Raw genomic sequence first — 24,768 nt, forward strand, 5'->3', positions numbered from 1 at the left:
TTAAAAGACTATACTCTGCCCACACAAATCAACAGCATAGCCTTGAATTACTCGTTGTTTCTGCTTCTGGGTTTCTTAGGCAGTCATGTAAGAAACTAGCCAGGTTTTGGCTCATCTGAAATTTTGTCTGTCTGGAGCTGAAGGGTCTGCTTCCAAGATGACTCGCTCGGCAGCTGATGAGAGGACTCAGTCCTTTGCTAGGTAGAACTCCGTCTAGGGCCTGCAAGACCTGACCATGGTTTCCCTCAGTGTGAGTGGCTTTAACTCGGGGACGTTTTCCAGCGTTGTGTGAAGCTGACTAGGTGCCACCTCCACCTAGACTGTCACAAGAAGCACATCATATCTTGACTGTGATCCCACTAGAGAAGAAAAATTAAACACCACACTTTTAAGGGAGGACCACTGAGAATCTCTGGGCATATTTGAAATATCACATTTGTCTCAAGTTTAACCATTGTATTTGAATATATAGAAAGCACTATTTAGGCCATAGTAAGGATTTGAGCCAAGTCAGACTAGTTGGGTAACTGAAGGTACCATGGTGAAAGACTGTGGGACAAAATAACCTGATGTCATACCTTTGTAACCAGGCAGGGGTGTGACCTTGAATCATCTGATATTTCTGTATGCTCTCTATAAAAGTTATAAAGGAAGTAATTACTTTTCTTATAGCATTTTGGTAAGATTTAAGTTAATACATACAAACAATATAGAAACCACATACAAAGTGCCTGGACTCTAATGACTGAGCAGCCTGGGTAGAAGTCACTATCTTCTAGTCAGCTGACAAGAACTGTGGCCTGCATGTAGCTCACACGGTGTAAAAGAACATGTTACCAATCACAGTGTGTGGCAGAAGCTGAGATTACAAAAGGCATGAGCTAGGCAAAACAGTAAGGACCTGGAGATGCCCTCAACTGCTGTATCTGAAGTGAGAACTTAGACATGACCTTCATGGTTACCTTACAGAGATAAGAGAACTTCAGGGCATTGTATCTCTGTCAATCCAATATATTTCTACTTCTAAAGAAATAAAACAGCCATTAAAACTACCTGTTGGAGACAAGAGACCCTTACCGAAAACCACAACTGGTCAAAATTCAGAGAACAGTTGGCTATGGGGTGCGCAGCCACAATTGATTCATCTCTAACACAGCTCCTTCACCTAAGGCTTGGGCAACATCTTAGAATAAAGGAACTGACACATACATACAGTCACACATACAGTCACACACACACACACACACACACACACACACACACACACACAAACTACACAAATACAGCCTGCTCAGTCTATTTAGTGTTACTTTTATGTATATGGTTTCAGAGCTAATTTGTACTGCATAGCCAGTTAGGTTCACATTCCTGGGAAGGGAGGACTGTCTTCCACCCTCAGCATTCCTTAGTTGGCTGTTATTTATTTATTTATTTAGCCAGGAAATCTCCTATAAGGTGTTTTTAGAAATAACAGAGTAGCTTTATCCATGATACCTCAATAACATGGCTGCCTAAACATGACCTGAAGAAGTACAACACCAGTAGACATGCCAACATGAAAAGGGAAAATCTCAGAGGACCCCACCCATAAATAATGTTAACCTAACTGGCTATATAATTCAAATCGCTCTGAAATCATATATATGACAGTAACACTAAGTGTACTGAGCAGGTTGTATTTGTATAGTTAAGGAATGTGTGTGTATGTGTGTGTGAGTGTATATATGTAGCAGTGTCCTTTGTAGGTGCTGCTCAATTCTTGCAAAAAACACTTGAAAGCTTTCGAAGTTAGCTTCTGTTTCCTCCTGCATGGGTTGTCGGGTTCTGATGCCATCCTGTAGTATATGTTGTCATTGATAGTAACAGCTCAATACACAGTTTGTTTAACAAAGCAGAATACTGTAGTCATTGAGATAAATGGGAGGCTGTGGAAGTTAAGTTCCCCCTTCATCCGTGGTCACAGAGCCATGTTCTCACTCAGAGAGCATCTTTCAGGCTGCTCTCCATGTTGCCCAGGGTCTTCCTGCAGGCCTGCTGGGAAGCCACAGAGGTTTGTTTTTATTGTGCCCATCATTCATTATGCTGAAATGAGGATGTGAGCCACCTTGTGCTTGGCCTTCCTTAGGTGTCATTTGTAGCTAAGAAACCAAGTGAAGTTTTTTCGGTGCTGGGAAGCTCGCTTCACGAGGCAGGGTATCATCTGTCGTTCATAATGGACAAGGCCAGAAATAATACATCATTTGGCTTGTTTGCATTTTTCTGCCTTTAACTTGGTTATAGATACAGGCAGTTAATGAGCAATTGTTTCAGATCCTTAACTGTTAGCCTTCTCCCAAGACCTAGAGAAAACAATTGCTGATGACAGCAATGTTTTGCCAGTGACGATAATTTTAAGACTGCTTTTGCTTTTTTCTTCTTGTCACAAAACTCGTGACCCTCATTTGTTATACAGAGGGCTAAGCTAAACAAAAGCATTGCTGTAAGTCTTCCAGTTCTAAAGGGTTTAGCCTTCACAATACAGGGATTTTTCCTAAATTCAGGGGCTAGTGAAGTAATAGTTCACTCGGCTCAGGGTGTAGAGGAGAGCCTATACTTAGGGATAAACTGATAATGATGGTGCGGTTTGGGGTTTGGGGCTCTCTCTCATCCTGAAATCTGAAATGAAATGAATAGAAGTGGTAACCCGACTGGGCTGGTGAGGGAATGAAGAAAGGACAAGCAGACACGAGCACGCACGCACGCACGTGCACACACACACACACATACACAGAAAGCAAACACCTGGGTCAGGTGAATGGTGTTTGCTGATGGAGCCACACCTTCTGCACCACAAGCCCAGCACGGTTACTGTATGCTACACAGAGGGGCCAGAGTCAGCCTGCGGGGCCTCTGTAGCCTAGCATTCCTCCTCTAAACATCCAGAAGAAGCTACGGTTACTTGTTCCTGTTCACCCTGGCCAATCATCAACAAATCCTAACAAGCAGATGGAAAGGGCTTTGCCGATTTCAAACCTGACCCATATAGGCACAGGCCTTGGTCCTGGTCATGGCTGTGCCCTCCCTGTCCTCAGTGCACATTCACTCAGGAATTAAGGCCACAAAAGTTGGCTATTGGTGGAAGAGGAGGTGACCACTTGCCTTTGACCCTGAGAGGGAATGAGCTGTGTTTCGTTAGTAGCAGACTGTGGGGAATGCTTTGCCAGCATAATTTGCTCCAGATACGCTGTGGTGACATTTGCTGAACAGCTAAGTAAATAGATCAATCAGGCTTCCACACAACAAGTTACAGCAAAGTTGACAGTGATATCAGTAATTTCAGAGTAGTGTCTTCAGCAGAGGATGCTTTTTTAATGACAGTAACATTGGATGCTAAAAGAGCAGCCTGGGTACTGCGGTTTCCCCTCCTTCTGGTGGTGAGTATTAGCCCATGCGAGTCCTGCCTGGGCATCTCAAGGTTCCCTCCTTCCCCAGATTCAGATGGAGTGTTGGCCTCCATCAGTACTGTTATTTGTTTCATATTCTGTTAAGGAATTTAAATTTATAACCCGAAACATTGTTAATATCAGTGGCAGTTTCTCAGTTCAGGACTCTGGACTTGGGCTTGCTATAAGAGATCATTTTATTTTCATGAACAGTGAAGGAATTTTAGGTATTGCACAGGAGACTGGTTGCTAATAAGAGATTTGTTATTAAACTAAATTTCACAAAAAATACCTGTGAGATTTACTATAAATGCAATAATATGGGCTGAAGAGATGGCTCGGTGAGTAAAGGTGCTTGCTGCCAAGCCTAACAACCTGAGTTCAATCCCCAGGATCCATATGGTGAGAGGGAAGAGCTCACTCCCTAAAGTGACATACATATGCTTGTGTGCTCAGTGGAAGACTTGGTGTCAAGAGAATAAGGCCGAGGACCATAGAGAAAGAGTCTGATGTCCTCCTCTGGCCTCTATATGCCTGTGTGCTGGTGCCAGTACCACCACACGTGCAATATCTTACATACCATACATACACACGATAATAATCTTAGCAGAAACTTTAATCTAGAAGAAGTAATCTGTAAGCTGTTGGGGTTTTAAGTAGACACGATTTTCACTCTTCCCTGCCAGGTATTCCTCTGCTTGGTGTTTCAATAGGAGTTCCTATCAAGACATTGTTTTTCCAGAGATCTGACTGATCAAACTGGTTAATCTGAGCAGCTGTGTGAACAGTCACAGTCATCACATTCCACCTTCATCCTGCATTAGACTTGTTATTTACAGAAACAGTGGGTTTTGCTATTAACTAAATTTATCTTCATTTCTCTGTGCTGTGAAATGTGAATCTGTGCAGGCCTAAGTTTTGGCTCTGTCTGCTTAGCTATTTTTTTTAATTGATGTCAGTCATGAATAAAGAAGAAGAAATTACCCATAGAAGTAATTGTTTTTCTTTTCTTAGGAACAGTTAGCCTGTGGAGGCCATTATGTTGTGGGGATAGACAGATAGACTGCCTGTTTATAGATTAATAAATGGGTCCTTCACCAAGTTTCCAGTTGTGTGAGTGTTTTCTATATCAATTCCCCAGCTAATGGTGATGGAGTACACATGTTCACATTCATCAAGGTGACATAAGTCTGAGATGATTGGACAATGTTGTTCACAAAGAATGAGCCAATAAATATTCTTAATCTGTACCAGTGTAGCTCTCATACAAATAAAATATAGCGTTCTAGTTTCATTTCTGTTGCTGTGATAAAATACCCTGACAAAAAGGAAGGAACTTAGAGGAAAGAGTTTTTCAGCTTACATTTCTAGGTTATTGCCCATCACCATGGGGAAGTCAAGGCAGGAACCTCAAACAGCTAGACACCTGACATCCACAGTCAAGAGTGGAGAGAAAGGAATGGAAACATAGTGCTTGCTTACTCATCTTCATTTTCCACTCATAAAGTTCAGCACCCACTGCCTAAGGAATGGTGCTGCCCACAGTGGTCTGGGTCTTTTCACACCAGTTAACTAAGAGAGTTCGTCACAGATGTGCCAGTAGGTCAACCCAGTACGGACAGTCCCTCATTGAGGCTTTTCTTCGAAGGTGATTCTAAGTTGTGTCAAATTGACAATTAAAACTGGCCATGGATTACAGCTACTACTTTGTTAGGAATGACTGTTCTCCATGAAAGGGACTACCTTTTACGTTTGGAAGCCATTTTGTTACCAGAATATTTCTTTTCCTTTTGACCTAGTCACTTTCTGAAAAGAGTTAATGGGCTGGAAAAATGATTACTTGAGAATTCATAGAAGAGTCCAAGTCCTGGGGTATTTGTAGTCACATGATCATAGTGTAGACGTGAAGGTCAGAGAACAAGTTCCAGAAATCAGTTTTCCCCTTCTACCTTGCTTTGAGGCAGGAGCTCTCTTGTTTCTCTCACTGTGTTGCAATCTCCAAAAATTCTCCTGTCTCTACCTCTGTCTTACCAGAGGATGGTGGCGATTGCAGATGTACCACCACAGCTAACTTTGTACATGTGCTTTGGGGATTAAACCCAGGTTTTCAGGTTTTTATGGTAAGCACTAAAAGTCCATTTTCTTAAAAGTCTATTTCTTGTGGTTGGGTTTTGTCAGTTTGACAGACACCCAGACATATCTGGGAAAGTGGGAATTTAAACTGAGATGATAACTCCAAAAGAGTGGCCTGTAGGCAAGTCTGTTGAGTTACCTTCTTGATTAATGATTGATGTAGAAGCCTCCACCACCACACTGTATGGCACCATTCCTGGACAGATGGTCCTGTTGCATAAGGGAGGTAGGCTGTGCAAGAGCTGAGGAGCAAACCCGTGAGCAATTGCCCTTCATGCCCTTTGCTTCAGTCCCTGCCTCAAGTTCCTGCCCTGACTTTCTTCAATGATGGACAGCGATGTGGCCTATAAGCTGAAATAAAAGCTTTCCTTCCCAAGTTGTTTTTGGCCATTGTGTTTTATCACAGTAAGAGACAATTAACTAAAATACCATTCTAATGTTCATTTCTTAAGTGAGGCTTACATGTCTGTCCTTTTTAAAAAAAAAAGCTTTTTACCTATTGGTAAAAGTTGTTACTGTCTCTGTTCTTCTTTTTATGCCTAGATGACTCTGTGGCCAAATTATACATGCAGTTAGCTCTTACAGTAGATATTACAGACACTCCAAACAGAAACCCAGGCATTTGCATTCTGGATGTCCAAGTGGTTTGTATAATTGTGGTTCTAGCTCTGATACTAGTTCAAAAGAATACAGGAAGTGACTCTGTAATGGATACTAAACACATCTGCTTTATTCTCCAAATCTCTTTCTTTTTAACCCAAGCCCAACCAACATACTTATGCTCAGAGGAATTTCCTTCCTCCTTGAAAATCCTTTGAATAGTTGACTCAGCCATGGTTTCTGTGTTTGCTGACAAATGGAGACTCAGCTGTAGGCCATGCTGGCCTGGTCAGCATATTCTTGGTTGCTGTTCCTGAGTGAAAACTTTCTTTAGATAACATAAATTTAACACAAGCATTTTTTCAACCCATTACCTCTTTTCAGAAAGTGATTAAATCAGTTAGGTTAGAACACAGAGAGTTTATGGAACCATTCAGATCAAGAGCCCAAGTCATTTGACCAGAGGATGATGCTGTTTGGGGAACATTACCTAGTGTGTGACAGAACATGCTTTAGAAAACTTAGACTTGCAGAGGTGAACATGTACTTTTGGGAGAGGAAGTGTGAGTTTAGAATTTTATGGTACAGCATTTATATTGTTTTCTACGTGTTAAGCTGCCATTCCTGTTGCAAGGTTGCCTGTACCTACATAGTGCTAGGAGTCCATATGTATTTTGCTTATATGCACCTAACATAAATAAGTAATGAGATTGTTGGTGCTTATGTAACTTCAGAGCTGGGCAACAACTGTATAATACAGTCATTTTAACTCTGGTGCTCCTCAGACAGTCACTGTTAGCAGGTTTGAGGCCTCTCTCACAGAGCTCAGAGACAGCCCAATCATCATCAATACAGTGTTCCAAACAGCCAATTACAATGCATATGATCACAGTGTCTTCAGTATTTGTTCAGCTACCTTGTTCTGAAAATGAGTATTCATTTTTCTCTCTGAAGATAGATTTTTGTCATTATAGTTTTCTTGGTCATAATTACAAATTAAACAGTATCAAAGGCATGGATCTCAGGGTCAGAAGAGGGTCATCAGGCTGCACAGAAGGATCTTGTCAGATTCTCCCTCTAGCTCAGACCACAGCCAGGTTTTGAAGACCAAGATGTACTTTTCTACTGTAAATGCCATCTTTAGCTCTTTCTAAACAGACACTGTACTCCAAGAAACTCTGGGAAATTCTTTTACAAATGAACAAAGTATTTTAGGTTGTAGAGAGCCAAGCTCATTTGGTCTTCCCCAGAGAAGAGCACACCAACTGGCTGTCCAGTGCCAAATGGTCATCCCTGAGCACATACATGCAAGTAACGTTGACTACATGGCTATATTTAGGAATATACAAGTATAAACATAGATGGATGCAGCAACAATTAGTGATAAAAGAGACCAAGAATTTGAAAGAGAGTTGGGAATGCTGTGGGAGGCCTTGGAAGAAGGAAAGAGAAAGGAGAAGTGTAATTGTTATTTATGAATTTTACTCTAGATTTTATTCCCCCAATACACCCTCTGACTGTTCCACATCCCATACCTACTCCCTATCCCCCCCCCCCCCCGTCTACACGAGGATGTCCCCACCACTCACACCCACCCCACCTGACCTCTAAACTTCCTGGGTCCTCCAGTCTCTTGAGGGTTAGGTACATCATCTCTGATTGAACACGAACCCAGCAGTCCTCTGCTGTATATGTGTTGGGGCCTTATATCAGCTGGTGTATGCTGCCTGTTTGGTGGTCCAGTGTTTGATAGATCTTGGGGATCCAGATTAATTGAGACTGCAGGTCCTTCTAGAGGTTTGCCCTCCTCAGATTTTTTCCACCTTTCCCTGATTCAACCACAGGGGTCAGCAGCTTCTGTCCATTGGTTGGGTGCAAATATCTGGAAATGACTCTCTTAGCTGCTTGTTGGGTCATGCTAGGTCCCTTTTTGTGAGCACTCTATAGCAATGTTATGAGGTCACATTTATCAATTCTTGATCTTAGAGCATGAGCCATTGGAGTTCTGTTTAGGAAATTTCCCCCTGTGCCAATGAGTTCAAGGCTCTTTCCCATTTTCTCTTCTATTAAATTAAGTATATCTGGTTTTACATTGAAGTCCTTGATCCACGTGGACTTGAGTTTTGTCCAAGGTGACAAATATGGGTCTATTTTCATTTTTCTACATAGAAACCATCAGTTAGACCAACACCATTTATTGAAGATGCTTCCTTTTTTCCATTGTATATTTTTGACTCCTTTGTCAAAGATCAAGTGCCTGTAAATGTGTGGTTTTATTTCTGGGTCTTCAATTCTATTCCACTGACCAACATGTCTTTCTTTGTACCAATACAATGCAGTTTTTAATCACTATTGCTCTGTAGTAAAGCTTGAGGTCAGAGATGGTGATTCCCCAAGCTGTTCTTTTATTGTTAAGAATTGTTTTTGCTATTCTGGGTTTTTTGCTTTTCCAGATGAATTTGAGAATTGTTCTTTCAATGTCTTTGAAGAATTGTGTTGGGATTTTGATGGGGATTGCGTTGAATCTATAGATCGCCTTTGGTAGGTAGAATGGCCAGTTTTACTATGTTAATTCTGCCAATCCATGAGCATGGGAGATCTCTCCACTTTCTGAGATCTTCTTCGATTCTTTCTTCAGAGACTTGAAGCTATTGTCATACAGGTTTTTCACTTGTTTGGTTAGAGTTACACCAAGATATTTTATATTATTTGTGGCTATTGTGAAGGGAGTTGTTTCCCTAATTTCTTACTCAGCCTGTTTACCATTTGTATAAAGGAAGGCTACTGATTTATTTGAGTTAATTTTATATCCAGCCACTTTGCTGAAGTAGTTTATCAGCTGGAGAAGTTCTCTGGTAGAATTTTTAGGGTCGCCTATATATACTATCATATATCTACAAATAGTGATACATTTACTTCTTCTTTGCCAATTTGTATCCCCTTGATGTATTTTTGTTGTCTTATTGTTCTAGCTAGCACTTGGAGTACTGTGTTGAATAGATATGGAGAGAGTGGACATCCTTGTCTTGTTCTGATTTTAGTGGGATTGCTTCAACTATGACTCCATTTACGTTGATATTGGCTGTTGGTTTGCAATAAATTGCTTTTATTATATTTAGATATGGGCCTTGAGTTCCTAAACACTCCAATAATTTTAACATGAAGGGGTATTGGATTTTGTCAGATGCTTTTTCTACATCTATGGAGATGATCATGTAATTTTTTTTTTCTCTGAGTTTGTTTATATAGTGGATTATGTTAATGTATTTCCTTTTATTGAACCATCCCTGCATCCCTAGGATGAAGCCTACTTGATCAGGATGAATGATGGTTTTGATGTGTTCTTAGATTCGGTTTGCACAAATTTTATTGAGTATTTTTGCATCGATTATATTCATAAGCGAGATTAGTCTGAAGTTTTCTTTTTTGGTTGGGCCCTTGTGTGGTTTAGGTATCAGAGTAATTGGGGCTTCATAGAATGAGTTAGGTAGTGTTCCTTTTCTTTCTATTTTATGGAATAGTTTGAGGAATATTGGTATCAGGTCTTCTTTGAAGGTATGGTAGAATTCTACACTAATTTCTTCTGACCATGGGCATTTTTGTTTGGGAGTTTCTTAATGACTTCTATTTCCTTGTGCAATATGGACCTGTTTAGATAGTTTACCTGCTCTTCTTGATTTAACTTTGGTATGTGTTATCTGTCTAAAAAAACATCTATTTCATCTAGATTTTCCAATTTTGATGAGTATAAGCTTTTATAGTACGATCTGATGATATTTTGAATTTCCTCCATTTCTGTTATGTCTCCTTTTTCATTTCTGATTTTGTTAATTTGGATACTGCCTCTGGGCTCTTTAGGGGTTTATCTATCTTGTTGATTTTCTTAAAAAAAAACAAAAACAAACAAAAAAAAACAGCTTTTGGTTTTTTTGATTCTTTGTATTGTTTTCTTTGTTTCTATTTGGTTGATTTCAGCCCTGAGTTTGTCTACTCCTCTTGGGTGAGTTTGCTTCTTTTTGTTCTAGAGCTCTCTGGTGTGCTGTTGTTAGTGTAAGATCTCTCCAGTTTCTTTACCAGGGCACTTAGTGCTATGAGTTTTTCTCTTAGCACTGCTTTCATTGTGTCCCATAAGTTTGGGTATGATGTGTCAGCATTTTCATTAAGTTCCAGGAAGTCTTTAATTTCTTTCTTAATTTCTTACCTAACTAAATTATTATTGAGTAGAGAGTTGTTCAGTTTCCACGTGTATGTGGGCTTTTTGTCGTTTTTTGCTGTTATTAATGACCAGCCTTAAGCCATGGTGATCTGATAGAATGCATGGGATTTCAGTCTTCTTGTATCTGTTTAGGGTTGTTTTGTGACCAATTATATGGTCAGTTTTGGAGAAAGTACCATAGGGTGCTAAGAAGAAGCTGTATTCTTTTGTTTTAGGGTAAAATGTTCTATAGATATCTGTTAAATCCATTTGGTTCATAACCTCTATTAGTTTCACTGTGTCTCTTTATTTTCTGTTTCAATGACCTGTCCATTGATGACAGTGGGGTGATGAAGTCTCCCACTATTGTGTGGGGTTCAGTGTGTGTTTTGAGCTTTAGTAAGTTTCTTTTATGAATGTGGGCGCTCTTGCATTTGGGGCATAGATGTTCAAAATTGAGATTTTTGTCTTGATGGATTTTCCCCTTGATGAATATGGAGTGTCCTTCCTTATCACGCTTGATAACTTTTGGTTGAAAGTCTATTTTATTGGATATTAGGATGATAACTCCAACTTGTTTCCTGTTACCATTTGCTTGGAAGACCTTTTCCATCCTTTTACTCTGAGGTAGTGTCTGTCTTTGTTATTGAGGTGTGTTTCTTGTATGCCAAAATGCTGGGGGTTTTTTTTGGTTTTTTTTTGTTTTTTTTTTTTGTGTATCCAGTCTGTTAGCTTATGTCTTTTTTATAGGTGAGTTAAGTCTATTAATATTGAAAGATATTAAAATGAGATGACTGTTGGTTCCTGATGTTTGTTCATGTAGATGGCTTTATGTACTTGTAGTTCTCTCCTTTTGACTTTGTTGTGAGATGCTTAATATCTTGTCCTTTCTAGGTGCAGATACCTTCCTTGTATTTGAGTTTTTCCTTCTAGGATCCTCTGAAGGGCTGGATTGGTAGATAGATACTGTTTGAATTTGGTTTTGTCCTGGAATATTTTGGTTTCCCCATATGTGTTGATTGAGACTTTTGCTAGGTATAGTAGCCTAGGCTGGCATTTGTGTTCTCTTAGAGTCTGTATGACCTCTGACCAGGCTCTTCTGTCTTTCATAGACTTCGTTGAGGAGTCTGATGTAATTCTTCTGATAGGTCTACCTTTGTATGTTACTTGGCCCTTTTCCCTTGCAGCTTTTAATAGTCTTTCTTTGTTCTGTGTGTTTAGTGTTTTGATTATTATGTGACAGGAGCATTTTCTTTTCTGGTCCCATTTATTTGGTGTTCTATATGCTTTCTGTACCTTTATGGCCACTTCTTTCTTCAGATTGGGGAAGTTTTCTTCTATGATTTTGTTGAAGACATTTTTAGGTCCTTTGAGCTGGGAACCTTCATTCTCCTCTATTCCAATTATTCTTAGATTTGGTCTTTTGATTGTGTCCTGAATTTCCTGGATGCTTGGGTTAGTTTTGTACACTTTGAGTTTTCCTTGACAGTTGTGTCAGTCTCTTCTACAGTATCTTCTACACCTGAGATTCTCTCTTCTATCTCTTGTATTATGTTGGTGATACTTACATCTGTAATTCCTGACCTCCTTCCTAGGTTTTCCATTTTCAGGTTTGCCTTCATTTGTGTTTTCTTTATTGTTTCTACTTCCACTTTTAGGTCTTGGATCACTTTATTCAATTCCTTCACCTGTTTACCTGTGTTTTCCTGTATTTATTTCAATGAGTTATTGATATCCTCCTTAAAGGACTCTATTATTGTCATGAGATAGGATTTTAGGACAGATTCCTGATTTACAGGTGTGTTCGTGTATTCCAGGCTTGCTGTGGTGGGAGAACTGGGTTCTGATGTTGCCCACCTATCTTGGCTTCTGTTGCTTATCATCTTGCACTTGCTTCTAGCCATCTGGATATCCCTGGTGTTTGTTGGTCTGGGTGACTCTGGGGTCTGCCTCTTTTGTCCCTGGGTTGCTTCAGGTCTCCTGGTAGGCCTGTGGCCCTGACTTTAGCAGACTACCTTCGAGGCCTTCCAGCTGGGAGCTCTTCAGAGGGTCAGAGAAGCTTCTGGTCTGTTGCCCTGGCTGCAGTGCATATCCTGGGAGGCCTTCAAAATGTTGGGTTTTCAGTGGAGCAGTCAAGATGCTGTCCTATGTGAAGATGTTCTCCAGGGGTCCTTATGGACTGTGGTTTCTGTTTCCCTGTGTGCAGCAGAACTCCAGGGAGGCTTTCAGTCTGTCAGATCAGTTGTCCTGTGTACCTTTAAGCTGTGGTGTCTAGTGCCCTGAGTGCAGCTGATCCTCAACTGCTTTGAGTGCAGTAGATCCTCTAGGATGGGTCAGGATGTAGTGTCCTCACAGGAGCAGACCAGCTAGGAGTCTGCCCCAGCAGAAAGGACGAGGTGGGAGGGGCGAAAGGGGAGTAGTCTAATTGCTTTATTTTTGAAAATTATAAAAGACATCTTCATTTTAATTAAACAATAAAATTTAAAAGCAATATATGGACACCAGAAAATGGGACTTGAGAATATGTTCCTGATACCTGGTAGTGGAGCCAAAACAGAATAGGAGCTTCTGCCTAGCCTCGGGGTCACCAATAATAGACAGCAAGAAAGAGTGGGACAAGCTCAGGACTGCAGGAAGACTGCCTTGAAACAAAGCTGACTCCATTTCCTGCATCTATGGGAACTGAATTGTTTCTTTGAAGCCAAGTTCCATATATTTTCCAGGTTACTGCTGGCACCAAAGAGAACCAGCACATGATCACATTGATCCTCCCTGTGAGAATGTTACCTGTTCTCGTGGGAAGATATCAGCCAGAAAAAAAGAATTCCTAAGAGAATAATACATAGATGACGGACAAGTGAGTCCTATTTTTCAGTTCCCTCCAGATGTCCTCAGAAGTCAGACTTAATGGGAATTTGGCTCCTTAACAAAGACCCCATCAAATGCCCCTGCTGTGCTCATGTTGACAAAGGTGTGTTGCAGTAGTTGTGTTCGCTTGGATTGGTGGATTTCAAATGACAAAATGCTGCTTGCACTGCATAGGGACAATGAGGGCATTTTCTCTCCAGCTGAGGGTTTTAGGATGTATTCTGAGCACACTACAAGAATTTCCCTTTTTTCCTGAAATTAAAAAAAGTAGAGGGAAATGGGGATGGTGTTTTTGAAAAAACAATGTTTGGAAGTTTGGTTTTCTTCAGGGGATCTTTTGTAGCTATTTTGTGCATGGATGCCTTAACTCAAAGAAAGTGCAGTCAGCCCACATTGAGAATCCACATTTAAGAATTAAACCAACCTCAGGATAAAAATCTTTTAAAAAGTATACGTGTGTACTAAATATTTACACACTTTTTCTTGCCATTTCACTTAAGTAATAAGATATAACAAGTATTTACCTGGGGTTTGTATTGGATCAGGTGCTATCAATGACCTAGAGATGCTTTAAAGAATGCAGGAGGACACAGGGAGGCGATATGCAAATGTGTCATTTCACAGGAGAAACGCCAACATCTGCAGCTTTTCTCCTTCAGCAGGGGTGGGGAGGGGGTGTCCTGGAACCAGTCCCTGTGGTATCAAAAGCTGACTGCATGTTCCAACTCTGAGAATGCATCACAGGCTCACGGGCTGCAGAACAGACCTGACCTGCCTCCCAGATTTCAGCACAGGCAAATCGTGTCCCAGTTGAACTGATCTGTCTGCTTATTTGTAAGATTACAACAAAGCCTGAGATTGGCTTCCTCACCTGAATCACTTCCTTATTGACTGAATCCATTTAGACTCCCCTCTAATTTAGCAGAGTATTCTTATTAAACCCAGGCGTACAAACATCAATTATCTAAGCTGCATCTAATTTCCTTCACCATTTATGTTCCTTCATTGGTTGCCAATGGATTATAAGACATGATTAGAATTCAGCAGGAAAACATCAACAAAAATGAGAATCCAGTTCTAGAAAAAACAGATGCTTATACAAGAGTAACAATGTTCAGAATTAAATTCTGTGTTTAAAAAAAGAGTCCTTATCTCAACCAATATAATCATGCTTGCTTGAGTTTTATCAGCCTGATGCCCACTGCAGTGGCACTAAATTAGCATGGCAAATTGGAATGGACAGAAATAGAAAGCAGCAGCTGCTTTTCCAGGCTTCATGTATATACTACAGTGTGTGTGTGTGTGTGTGTTCCATGTGTTGATATTTGCACATATTTACATGTACGTGTTTACATGTGCAGTTGTGCTCACCTGTGCATACACTTGTGAAGGCCAGAACTCAACTTTGGTATCTTTTCTTATTCTCCGTCTTAGTTAGTTAGTTTGTTAGTCAGTCAGCCAATTGTTTATTTGTTTAAGATATTCTCTCACTGAACATAGAACTAACTGTTTCAACTAGCCTGGGTGACAAAGCCCTAGGATCCTCCTTACTCTGCCCTTCCAGCATCACGTTTTTAGGTACCATGTGCCATGCTGCTATGCCAAACTCAGGTCTGAATGCTTGCTCAGCAAGCACCTTACCCACTGAGCTCCAACCCTACCACAAATTGCTAATGCATATTTTAAATGAAGCGTAGTAACAGAACCATACTCCAACCTGCTACCGCGTATTTTGGATACAGCATAGTAACAGAACCTCCCCAGCCTGCTGTATCATCTTTAAACACAGCATAGTACTTAATCGTTTGTAGCAGCCATTGCAAAATGACCATGACACGCAGAACCTTTCTTTCTCTTTGTTGACTTCCAGCAGTGGTCAGGATGGGAGAATAAAGAAAAGCAAAGGTTCTGTTTGTGGACTTGTGACTGGTATAGCGTTTTTTCTGGTTTGGTTTGGTTTGGTTTGGTTTCTTTTTAAGGAGTAGTAGATTGGAATGGACAAACCTATGCTATTAGTTTTATTAGATAGCCTGGGCACCTGCAGTTGTCAGTGATGGCAAGGAAATAATGCATCGCAGATGCCTTAAAATCTGAAGGGTATTGTCCAAGACATCAGAGGGTTCAAGGAAGTGCGCTGAGGGCACAGTGGATTTGAGGAGAGCTGAAACAAATCATGCCTGTCTCAGGAGTTAGCTTACAAGCTGAACCGGCCCCTGCTTGTTTTTATTAAACTTCATTGGAATGCAGCTACACTTCTTCATTTATGTAGTACTCCTGACTCTTATCCCAATGACCAAGTTGTATAGTTGTAAAAGAACTGAGCTCACTGAGCCTGGAAGGTTTGCTGCTTCATCCTTAATAGAACGAACTTATTCCTGATGCACATTGCTAGCTGTCTGCCCTAAGGTTGCTGGCTCTTGCTTGTGGCTCGTGTATGAGAACAGACCCTGGTATGACTTGTGACTACTATGAATGGCATGGCCTCCCTTATTTCTCCCTGAGCCTTAGTTTGACCATAAATAGAAGTAATAAACCTTGTCTTGTGATTTTAATATAAATGTGTAGTAGATTCTGGGTATGTGTGCGTTCCCTGCCTGTTCTCAGTGAGGTCTAAGTAGGTGCCTGAAATCCACAGGCTTCTCAACCACCAAGAGCCTTTAAGGTTTGATGCTGGGTGTGGGCAGCCTCTCATTTCCCACACCTCAGCACCTGGTGCAGCTCTCTCCACATCTCAGAGGCACGGTTCTTCCACTACCTCAGCCTTTCCCAGATGTACCCACTTCTGGTCCTCGCGCCTTGCTCTTGACCACCTGTGTCTCCTTGACTGTCTGTAGCCCTAGCTTCAGTGTTTATGCCCTGAGAGGCCGGTCTACTCTACCATCTTACCCTTGGGTTCTCATGGCATTTGTTTCCTCCTCTCCATAACCTGGCAGCGTTTACAATTTCAGATACAGATGAAGACCACATTTGCCTGGTTAAATTATTTTCCTGCCAATCTGGATGGTTAAAGGAATACCTCGCTCAGAGTGGACCCTCAAGAGTATTTATTAAGTAGATAGCTTCCTCGCTTTTGAGCAGTGGCAACACTGGCATTTAATAAAAGGGTTTCTTGGCACTACTAAAGAAAAAGAAGTGTGGTTTGCAGCCCAACATACTGTTTGCATAATCTGGCACACAGTGTTTATCTCTTTGAGTGTCAGGCTTGTTTTTCATTTGTAAAGCAGGGTATTATGTACCTCCTATATTGATGGTTGAATTAGTGTTATCAATAAGAAGATATTAAGCCTTACATGTCTCATAGGGCCTTATAATTTTGATAGCTCTAAAGAATGCTTGCTAGTCATTAAGCTATAGCCTCAGTGGTTTCCCTCCTTTCTGTTTTCTGGTCTATAAATTGAGGATGAAAATGATACCCGCCTTGTGTGATACCCATGTGTCAATCATGGGTGTCAACCTTCCATCTTCTAGTAAACAGAATAGTTTTGTTTGTGAAAACTCATATGTTTATCCTTCATTAATGACTTCCCAGAAAGGTGTATCCTAAAACAAAATTTCACATGTAGTTGAATTCACAACTCCCTTGCAGCTCTCCACCACTATATGTGCACTTGCATTTCGTTATTACCACTTGGCATTTGAAGACACGCTCTTCGGAGCAGTAGCTATAGGATATCCAGTAGGACTGTCAGAACATTCCAGACAAGCATATATGAGTTCAGTAAGAACCCTCCGCTGCAGCAAAGGGGTTAGTTGTTGGGTTCTGTGTTTGTCTTGGCTTGCTTTGTTTATTTGGGAGCTTAACAAATAAATAGCAATGGCTGCAGCTTTTTTACTTTCAAAGTGCATTCTTTCAATTATGGACTATAATCTGCAGCCAGTGTGTGTTTCGCTAGCTCAAACACAGAGACATTTGAGAATTGACGTTTGGATGGCCCAACCACCTGCACAGCTGCCAGCAGTTGTTCCAGACTCTACTGCTGGGGCAGCTGTCTGGGACCTAGGGACCAGTGCTCTCTCTGGCACCTTCACCACCTTCTTAGATGATCTTTACTTTTGTGCAACAGTAAATAGCAGCTCTGAGGACTCTCACCCGAATCTTGGAAATGCCTGTTACTTTAAGCACTTCGGAATCTGCTAGGAGCAGCTCTGAATATTTACAGAGACCTACAAGAGGAAAGGGGTTGTTGTTCTTGTTGTTTTAGTTCTTGGTGCCAAAAAAGCAGACAGTAAAAAGTTAAAAAGCCGCTTTTGCTATTATCGTGGAACAGCAGCTTGTGGTTGTAAAATGAATGAATCTGTGAAGCACCCATTGAAAATGTGACATGCTTTATAAATGCTAAATAATAATAATGATGTCACAGGCCTTCATTTTTAAACTGTCTTAATTTCATTCTCAGTTTGAGCTTGCAGATTATAGTACTTAATTATAGAAATTGGCCCAGAGTGAAACCTTAAATCAGATTTCCATTAAAGTGCATGACTGCAGCAAATTACTCTATAGTGGGGAAGAAGCTGAGAGCTGGAAGGCCTGCTGGAAGAGGATCTCCCCACCACCCAGAAGGCACCTCTTCTGCCAGGACATATGGGATGCTGTGTCCTGAGCAGAGCCAGTCTCCTAAAACAGGCAACCTGTGTATATCTTCTGTTGCTTTTCCTATAGAAAAGCTTCCCATGGAAGCTGCTGTCAAACCTTAATGTCACTTAGCTCTGGAGTTGGTAGGAATGCGCCAGCAAATCCACTCTCCTGGCCCTAGCCCTGATTCGGGCCACTTTGTCCTGCATGGCCTCAGGTTATCTCCATGTCAGGTCTGACATGCCTCCATGAGTTACATTGAGTGCCATGTTTGCCTCTGTCCAGGTTGCATCCCTCTCCTTAAAGTCCCTGGGTTGCATGCTGGCTAAATGTGTTGCTTTCCTTTTAGATAAAGGTTGCTCTATAAGGAGAACCTATGTTAAGGTTGGGCTCATGCTGAGCACAGTAAGACACTGTTATGTGAGGCTCATGAGACCTGACACCCGCGGAGACATTCGCAGCTTGTAGTTGGCGATCACTCCAGGGCATTCACCCACTAAGTAGAATTGTCACAGGGTCACAGACATCACTTCTTTCTCACCCCCTCCACTCCTGCCTGGCTAGATAAATTCACCTTAGTTCCTGTGAGCTTATAGAACAGTCACATAGTTTCAGATTAAGCGCACTGACTCCCTGTAACTCAGTGCATCCCTGACACATGAGCTTGCCCTTATATTGTAGAGGTCACAGGTACCAGTCTGTGCTTACTGGAATGCCCAGTTTTTCCTCATAAATGCTAGTGTGTGCCTCTTCAGTTCTGTCTCAAGGCCCATGAAGGAATTATTGCTTGTGAACACTTTTTCTTCTATTGTTCTGGGAAGTTCCCTTCCATCCCACAGTTATTTGGGAATTAGTGCTTCATTAAGCATCAATGCTAACAGCATTTAATGGTTGCCATTAGAAAGCAGGCTTCTGCTTACTAGTTAGCCTGCTGTGAGTGGAAATGGGAGGTTTCTTCCTTGGGTGTAGCCCCCAGTCCCCAATTGACTTGAAAATATTGCTCATTTGCTTTATCACTAAGCTGTTACCATTCTATTCAAGTTTAGTCAGTGTGCCTCTATATCAGGAAAGGTTTCCTACTCACAGCCTGGGTAGTCTGTCCAATAGTGTCATTGCCTGCTGGGAAAAAATCAGGAGCACGTAAGCTGAGAGCTATTGCCAAATACTGCAGCACATGTATCATCTCCTTGAAATCCTGCAGGGGTCTGGTGGACCAGAGACTATTACTCTCGTCTTACAGATCAGGAAACCATATTCAAGAGAAGTTATATAGCTTAACCAGGTTTCAGCCTTAGCAACCAGCACGGATGAGCAACCAGTAGATTTTTAAGCAGTGCGGTCACTGCCCCCATAGCTCTCTCCACTACAGAGGGTCAACTCACTGTATTTATAAGCAGGTTCTAGGGGCATCAGAATAGGAAAAATAAGAGTTCCTGTAATGGCACATTCTAGAGATAAGTGCTGTAGAAATGTAATCTATTGTTTTCTCCTTTGCTATTTGCAGTTAATTTATCATGTGGAACCTATAGGATCCAAACTGGCATGCTGCATATAAATACATGCTTGGCAATTAGTGTAGTGTGCTCTCATTGCCACTGCATTGTTGGGATTTTGATGCCTCAAGCTTGATGAATAACTCTTTTCTGTGGGTGTTATCTATTAATCTAAGTAATGAATTCTTTTCATTATCTCGTTCTTTGTGTTAATTATACAGGATTTTCTTATACCCATTTATCAAATTAAGACAAGTACAATATTCTTTTTACCCCACATGCCTGTAAATGTGGAATCTGTACAAACAGGTGAACATGATGGGTTTCAATTTACATTTCTGAAAAATTCTTGTTAGTAACTTGACTCTTTTTTTTTTGTCTTTTGTCTTTTGTCTTTTTTTGAGACAGGGTTTCTCTGTGTAGCCCTGGCTGTCCTGGAACTCACTCTGTAGACCAGGCTGGCCTCAAACTTGAAATCTACCTGCCTCTGCCTCCCAAGTGCTAGGATTAAAGGCAGTGCACCACCATTGCCTGGCTAACTTGACTCTTTTTATGTTACCTCTTTATCTTTTCTTTTGTAAATCAAAACAGTTGTTGTGTAAGATAGTTAAATGTCTGGATTTTGAGAATGTGCCCTAAGCATATTAAAAAGCACTAAGAAGCATGGCAAGGTTGTAGTCTATCTTTTACCACAAACAGCACATACTAAGTTCTGAGATTTGAACCTGTTGTGTTAGGCACAAGAACTACATATCATAAAAGAAAAATAGATGCATGAGTTTTTAAATGACACATTTCATTTGGGGAAAAAAAAAAAGAAAACCTTATACCAGTTCCAAATATTTAAGAAACCCAGAGGGCGGATACAGTAGAAAAATGGGCAGAAGTTGGATTCATTTTGGGACCTGTCTCAGTTCATAAGACTGGATGGTAATATGGGTTAATAATGATACGTTGTTATTTATTCATTACCGAAGCTTAATTTTTGTGACAGTCTTGTTTGTTTTTAGTATTTCTTTCTCTGTGTAAAAACTGACAGAAACCAAGAAGCCTTACTTAACAGTCTCTGTTATTTGACTAGCTGTTTTGAGGCTGTTGGCTACCACCCTCTGACAGCACTTCCTGTTTGGGATTTCAGGTGGAAGCCATTCTCGTCAATATCTTTGGTGGGATCGTCAACTGTGCCATCATTGCCAACGGAATCACCAAAGCCTGCCGGGAGCTGGAGCTCAAGGTGCCACTGGTAGTCCGGCTTGAAGGTGAGTCACAGGAGTTCCCAGCACTCATTTTCTTTCCCAGCATGCTCTGGGCTCACACACTTCCTAAGCTCCAGAAAACTGGGTTAACTGAGATGGCAGCAGGCTCAGTATTACACTGGTCTGGACTTCCAGCAGGCAAGTGCAGTTGCAGTTCTGCAGACACTGTGGGCCTAGGACTACCCAGGCCCATTTGCCAGGCTAGTTCCAGAGCTAAAGCCCTTGTAGTATAGAGGCCATTGTACAAATACCCAGCATATGTGATCTCTTTTCTCTTACATGCAAAGCTATGATAGGATCAGTTTATAATATAGAAACAGTAAGAAATTAGCAATAGCTAGAAATAAGATAGAAAATAACATTATGGTGAAATTAAAGTGAATTTGGTTTCTTTCTTTCAAAAAAATCAAGACAAGTAATATTTTCATGATTGGCTACTGTACGATACTGATACTGTAGGAAGAGAAACCATAGATCAAAGGAGATGGTATGCATATGTATGTAAGTCTACTTGTATATATATTGTCTTTTTAAGTCTTTAATAAGACTGGTAACTGTTTTCAGCTCCCTTACTTACCTAGCTTCTCTGTTATTCCCATAAGACTTTGTCACAATGGATATGAACAATGTCTAACCTCAGAGACGTGTATATGGACTCAGGAGGAGGAACGCCTTTTCTGACTTTTGTTTTATTTGAAATGGGGTCTCCTTAGGAGCTCCAGGCTGGCCTTGAACATGCTATTTGGCCCAGTCTAATCTAGAATTCAAAATCCCCCACTTCAGCTTCCCAAGTCCAATGATTCCAAGTGCCCAGCCCCACACCCAGCTGGGATGTTTTTGTCAGCTTCTCGTGGAGCCATGAGCTTTCTTCCCTGGTACAGGTGTCAGCCAGTTTTACTGAAGGTGCTCCGCTGGGAACTAGGAACATGTCTGGGAAAGTTCTCATAACCTGCTCTTTTCAGCCCCTCGGTGTGTCTCACACTAAGTTCATTTCACCCATGCACGCTGCATAACCTCATGCTCTGATAACTCTTTTCAGTTATGCATATGTCCCAAAGGTTATTGCATTTCAGACACAAAAGCCCCAAGTCCATGTTTGTTAGTATCAACACTGCTCCTCTTAGGACTGCATTGAAGGTGTGAGGACGCTGTCAAGTATACAGAGGCAGAGGCAACTTCTTGAGAGTTTGCGTTTTCAGTTTAAGATATAAATTTTATCTTCAACTGCAAAACAGTTGTTATCCTCAAAATGACAAGTTCATTTCACTTATATTTGAGGAAATACCACCAGATAACCAAGTCTGAATAGCCACAGTATGGTGATTGGTCTTTGAAGTGGTTACAGTGTTCCATGGGAACGGCAGTGACTCCGGCCCATGCTTGGATGTAGAAGCACTTCTCCATAGAGACAGCCGCCATAGTTAGCCAAGTAGCTGAGCCCATTGCTCAGGTGCAGCACCTTCTGTAAATTGATGTAAACTGTTTGATTGAGTGCTCAAGGGCTGAGGCATAATAAAATTAATATTCATTTTACTCTCTACCGCTTGGAGAGTGTGTGGTGGGGTATCAGTGACCATTAGTTAAATGTGGCCCTTGCCTTCCTTCCTCATACATCAGCCTCACCCACCCACCATCACATAACGATCATGGCAGCCTCTTCATCCATGCCAGTGCCAACCCAGTCTTACTGTCATTCATTACTACTACCACTGCATGACAGTTTAACAGAGAAAACCTTCCTGTATTTAACAATCATTTTAATATGAAAACTCCTGAAAGCCATCCACGTTGTCATTGCATTCTGGTTATAACATTCAGCAGCCCCACTGGGTTGGTTTCTTCAGTATCACCTTAGGGGCAGCCCAGATTGCCCAGGCTCTGTGCTGGTGCTGTTCTCCTAGTGATTAAGTCTGAGGGTCGTTTGACAGCACTGTGTATCTCATCCCCTGATGGAGAGGCCAGAGGAGCTGCAGCCTGCTTAAGGTCTCCCTTTTCTCTCTTCTCTCTCTCTGCAACACTGCCTCTTCCTTACCTGAAACTGTCTGCCTTGTGACCTAAAACCAGAACGTCCTGGACTTGATAGAAATGCTGACCCCAGCGAGGAGGTCGGGGAGCAGGCGCTCCAGGCAGCAGCATTGAGTGTGGACAGCAGAACATTCCACAGAATTAACTCATTGTAGGAGTACAGAGACATAATTGATTCCCGTGTAACTAATAAAAGCCAATGATTAGTGATACCACAGTACAGAAAGCTGGCCAAGGAGTTAACGAGGCCATCGGCATCAGTTATAATTCTGATTAAAATGTTGATGTGAGACTGGTTTTAGATTCAAAATGACCCCTGACCCTCGTGTTGTAAAAGCCAACTGAGGCAGGAATAGGTCTCTCTAAGCACATCACATTAGTATCTGACACTTGGAAATAATTAGAAGTATTCCTGCAGTGGATTTGCTTTCTTCCAGCAATCCTCACTGGGCCCATAAGTATTATTATATATACAATTATTATTTGTACATTTCTAGAAATTGCTTCCTTTTAATTTTTCTTGAAAACTTAAAAATGAGCAAGGCTGATTTGTGCACACAAAGGCTCAGTGTGCACACAAATCTGAGTTTGATCATCTGGACTCACATTTAAAAAAAATAGCCAAGTATTGTAGTGCACACTTATCATCCCAGCGCTGAGGAGGGGAGGGCAGGAGAAGCCCTGAGCCGCCAATGCAGCCAGCTTCATGCGTTCCAGGCCAATGGGAAATCCATCTCAAACAATAAGGCCAACAAGACCCGAGAAACACCAGCCAAGGGTTTTCTCTGGCCACCACCTGCAAGCATACACACACACACACACACATGCGCGTACGCACACATTGTGCATGTATACCTACACACACTTGCATCTGCACACACAAGAGCATACATGCACATACATACACAAATTGTAAACAGCCCTTGTCTTATTTTCACGCTATACTTAGTATTCCAGAGTAGTTGTTCCATGATACCTGGGAGGTATGTATGTATGTAAAGATATGCAAATTCACACACCCAAGATTATCTCCGTAAACAGTCTCTGATGTTGTGTTAGAAGTCTGTTTGAGATAAGACAGAAAAGCTTTGAAATTTCTGAGCTTGCTAGACAATCCTTTTTCTTCTACAGTCTGTGCCTGTGGTTTTTAATTAGAACTCAGTTATTAAGAAATGCCACGTACAGGTCACAGAACTTTAAACATCAAGGAAGATGAGTAGAAATGTAAAAAGTTAACAGGAGAAATGAAGTAGAAAAATGACAGGGTAAGGCAGTGAGTGCACTAAGCATGAAAGAGGCCTGGCCTTCCTGGGACCTGTTCCTGTCTTCTTGGCAGTGGTCTTGGGGGCCCCAGCTGCATCACTGAAAATTTGGAAACACTGAGGTATCACACTGCCTGTGTCCTGAACGTGAAAATGATGGCTCAAGACAAGCCCAAAGACACCAGTGTCTCCCCTAACTGAAGTAGGCAAGGCTATCCCTGGTGGCCTTTGCCACTATCCTTTCTATACTCTATGGTCTCTCTTGTGTCCCAAGAACCTTTTACCAAGAGGAAAGAAGCAATGAATTTGGTATTTCTGAAGTAGTACCAGGTTTTCTCTACTTCTGCTATACAAATTGGCATCTTGTGTGATCAGCGTTCTTGGGTAAATGTAGGCTCTCTCTCACATCAACCCAGCAGATGTGCAACCCAGAGAAAGCATGTGGAATATCTAAGAGACAAACAGCTCAACCAACACCAAAACCAGACCCTCCCCAAACTGCATGGTTACCACACACTAAACACAGGGAACAGAAGGAATTTTGCTTTGAGTCTACTCAGCGGTCTGACCATAAATAGCAAAATGCAGAATTTGGAGAAGATACAAACCATAAAGGACCCATAACAAAACTAAGTGAGAACCAGGCCAGAACTCTTCGAGCTAAAGAAACCCAGACTTCTGTAAGGCGTGTGCCTTGGAGCTGGGTGCTTGTGGCTCAGCCACTTTCATCATCATGTTCCTCATTTAACTTGTAATTGTATGTTTAATCTAATTCACAAAAACACAATAGCTATACATACCATGGGATGCTGAAAACATGTATAGGTTGTGTAATGTTTTAATAAAATGAAGCTATGTGTACCTCAGCTACACCATTCTCTGTGATGAGAACAGATTTTATTCTGGCTTTATGAAAAGTATAACATTGTTATCTGTAGTTA

General features: G+C 41.3%; 1 protein-coding gene across 1 annotated transcript in view; it reads left to right on the forward strand.

The window, feature by feature from the left end:
* Positions 1–24,768, forward strand: part of Suclg2 (succinate-CoA ligase GDP-forming subunit beta) — a 249,031-nt gene that overhangs the window by 209,303 nt on the left and 14,960 nt on the right. The window contains exon 10 of the mRNA XM_021164922.3: positions 20,423–20,543. Within this exon, the coding sequence (XP_021020581.2) occupies positions 20,423–20,543 (121 nt within the window). The remainder of the gene's footprint in view (positions 1–20,422; positions 20,544–24,768) is intronic.

Source organism: Mus caroli, unplaced genomic scaffold, assembly GCF_978045245.1.
Source record: "Mus caroli unplaced genomic scaffold, Mus_caroli_1 scaffold_7, whole genome shotgun sequence".
Taxonomy (NCBI): Eukaryota; Metazoa; Chordata; class Mammalia; order Rodentia; family Muridae; genus Mus; species Mus caroli.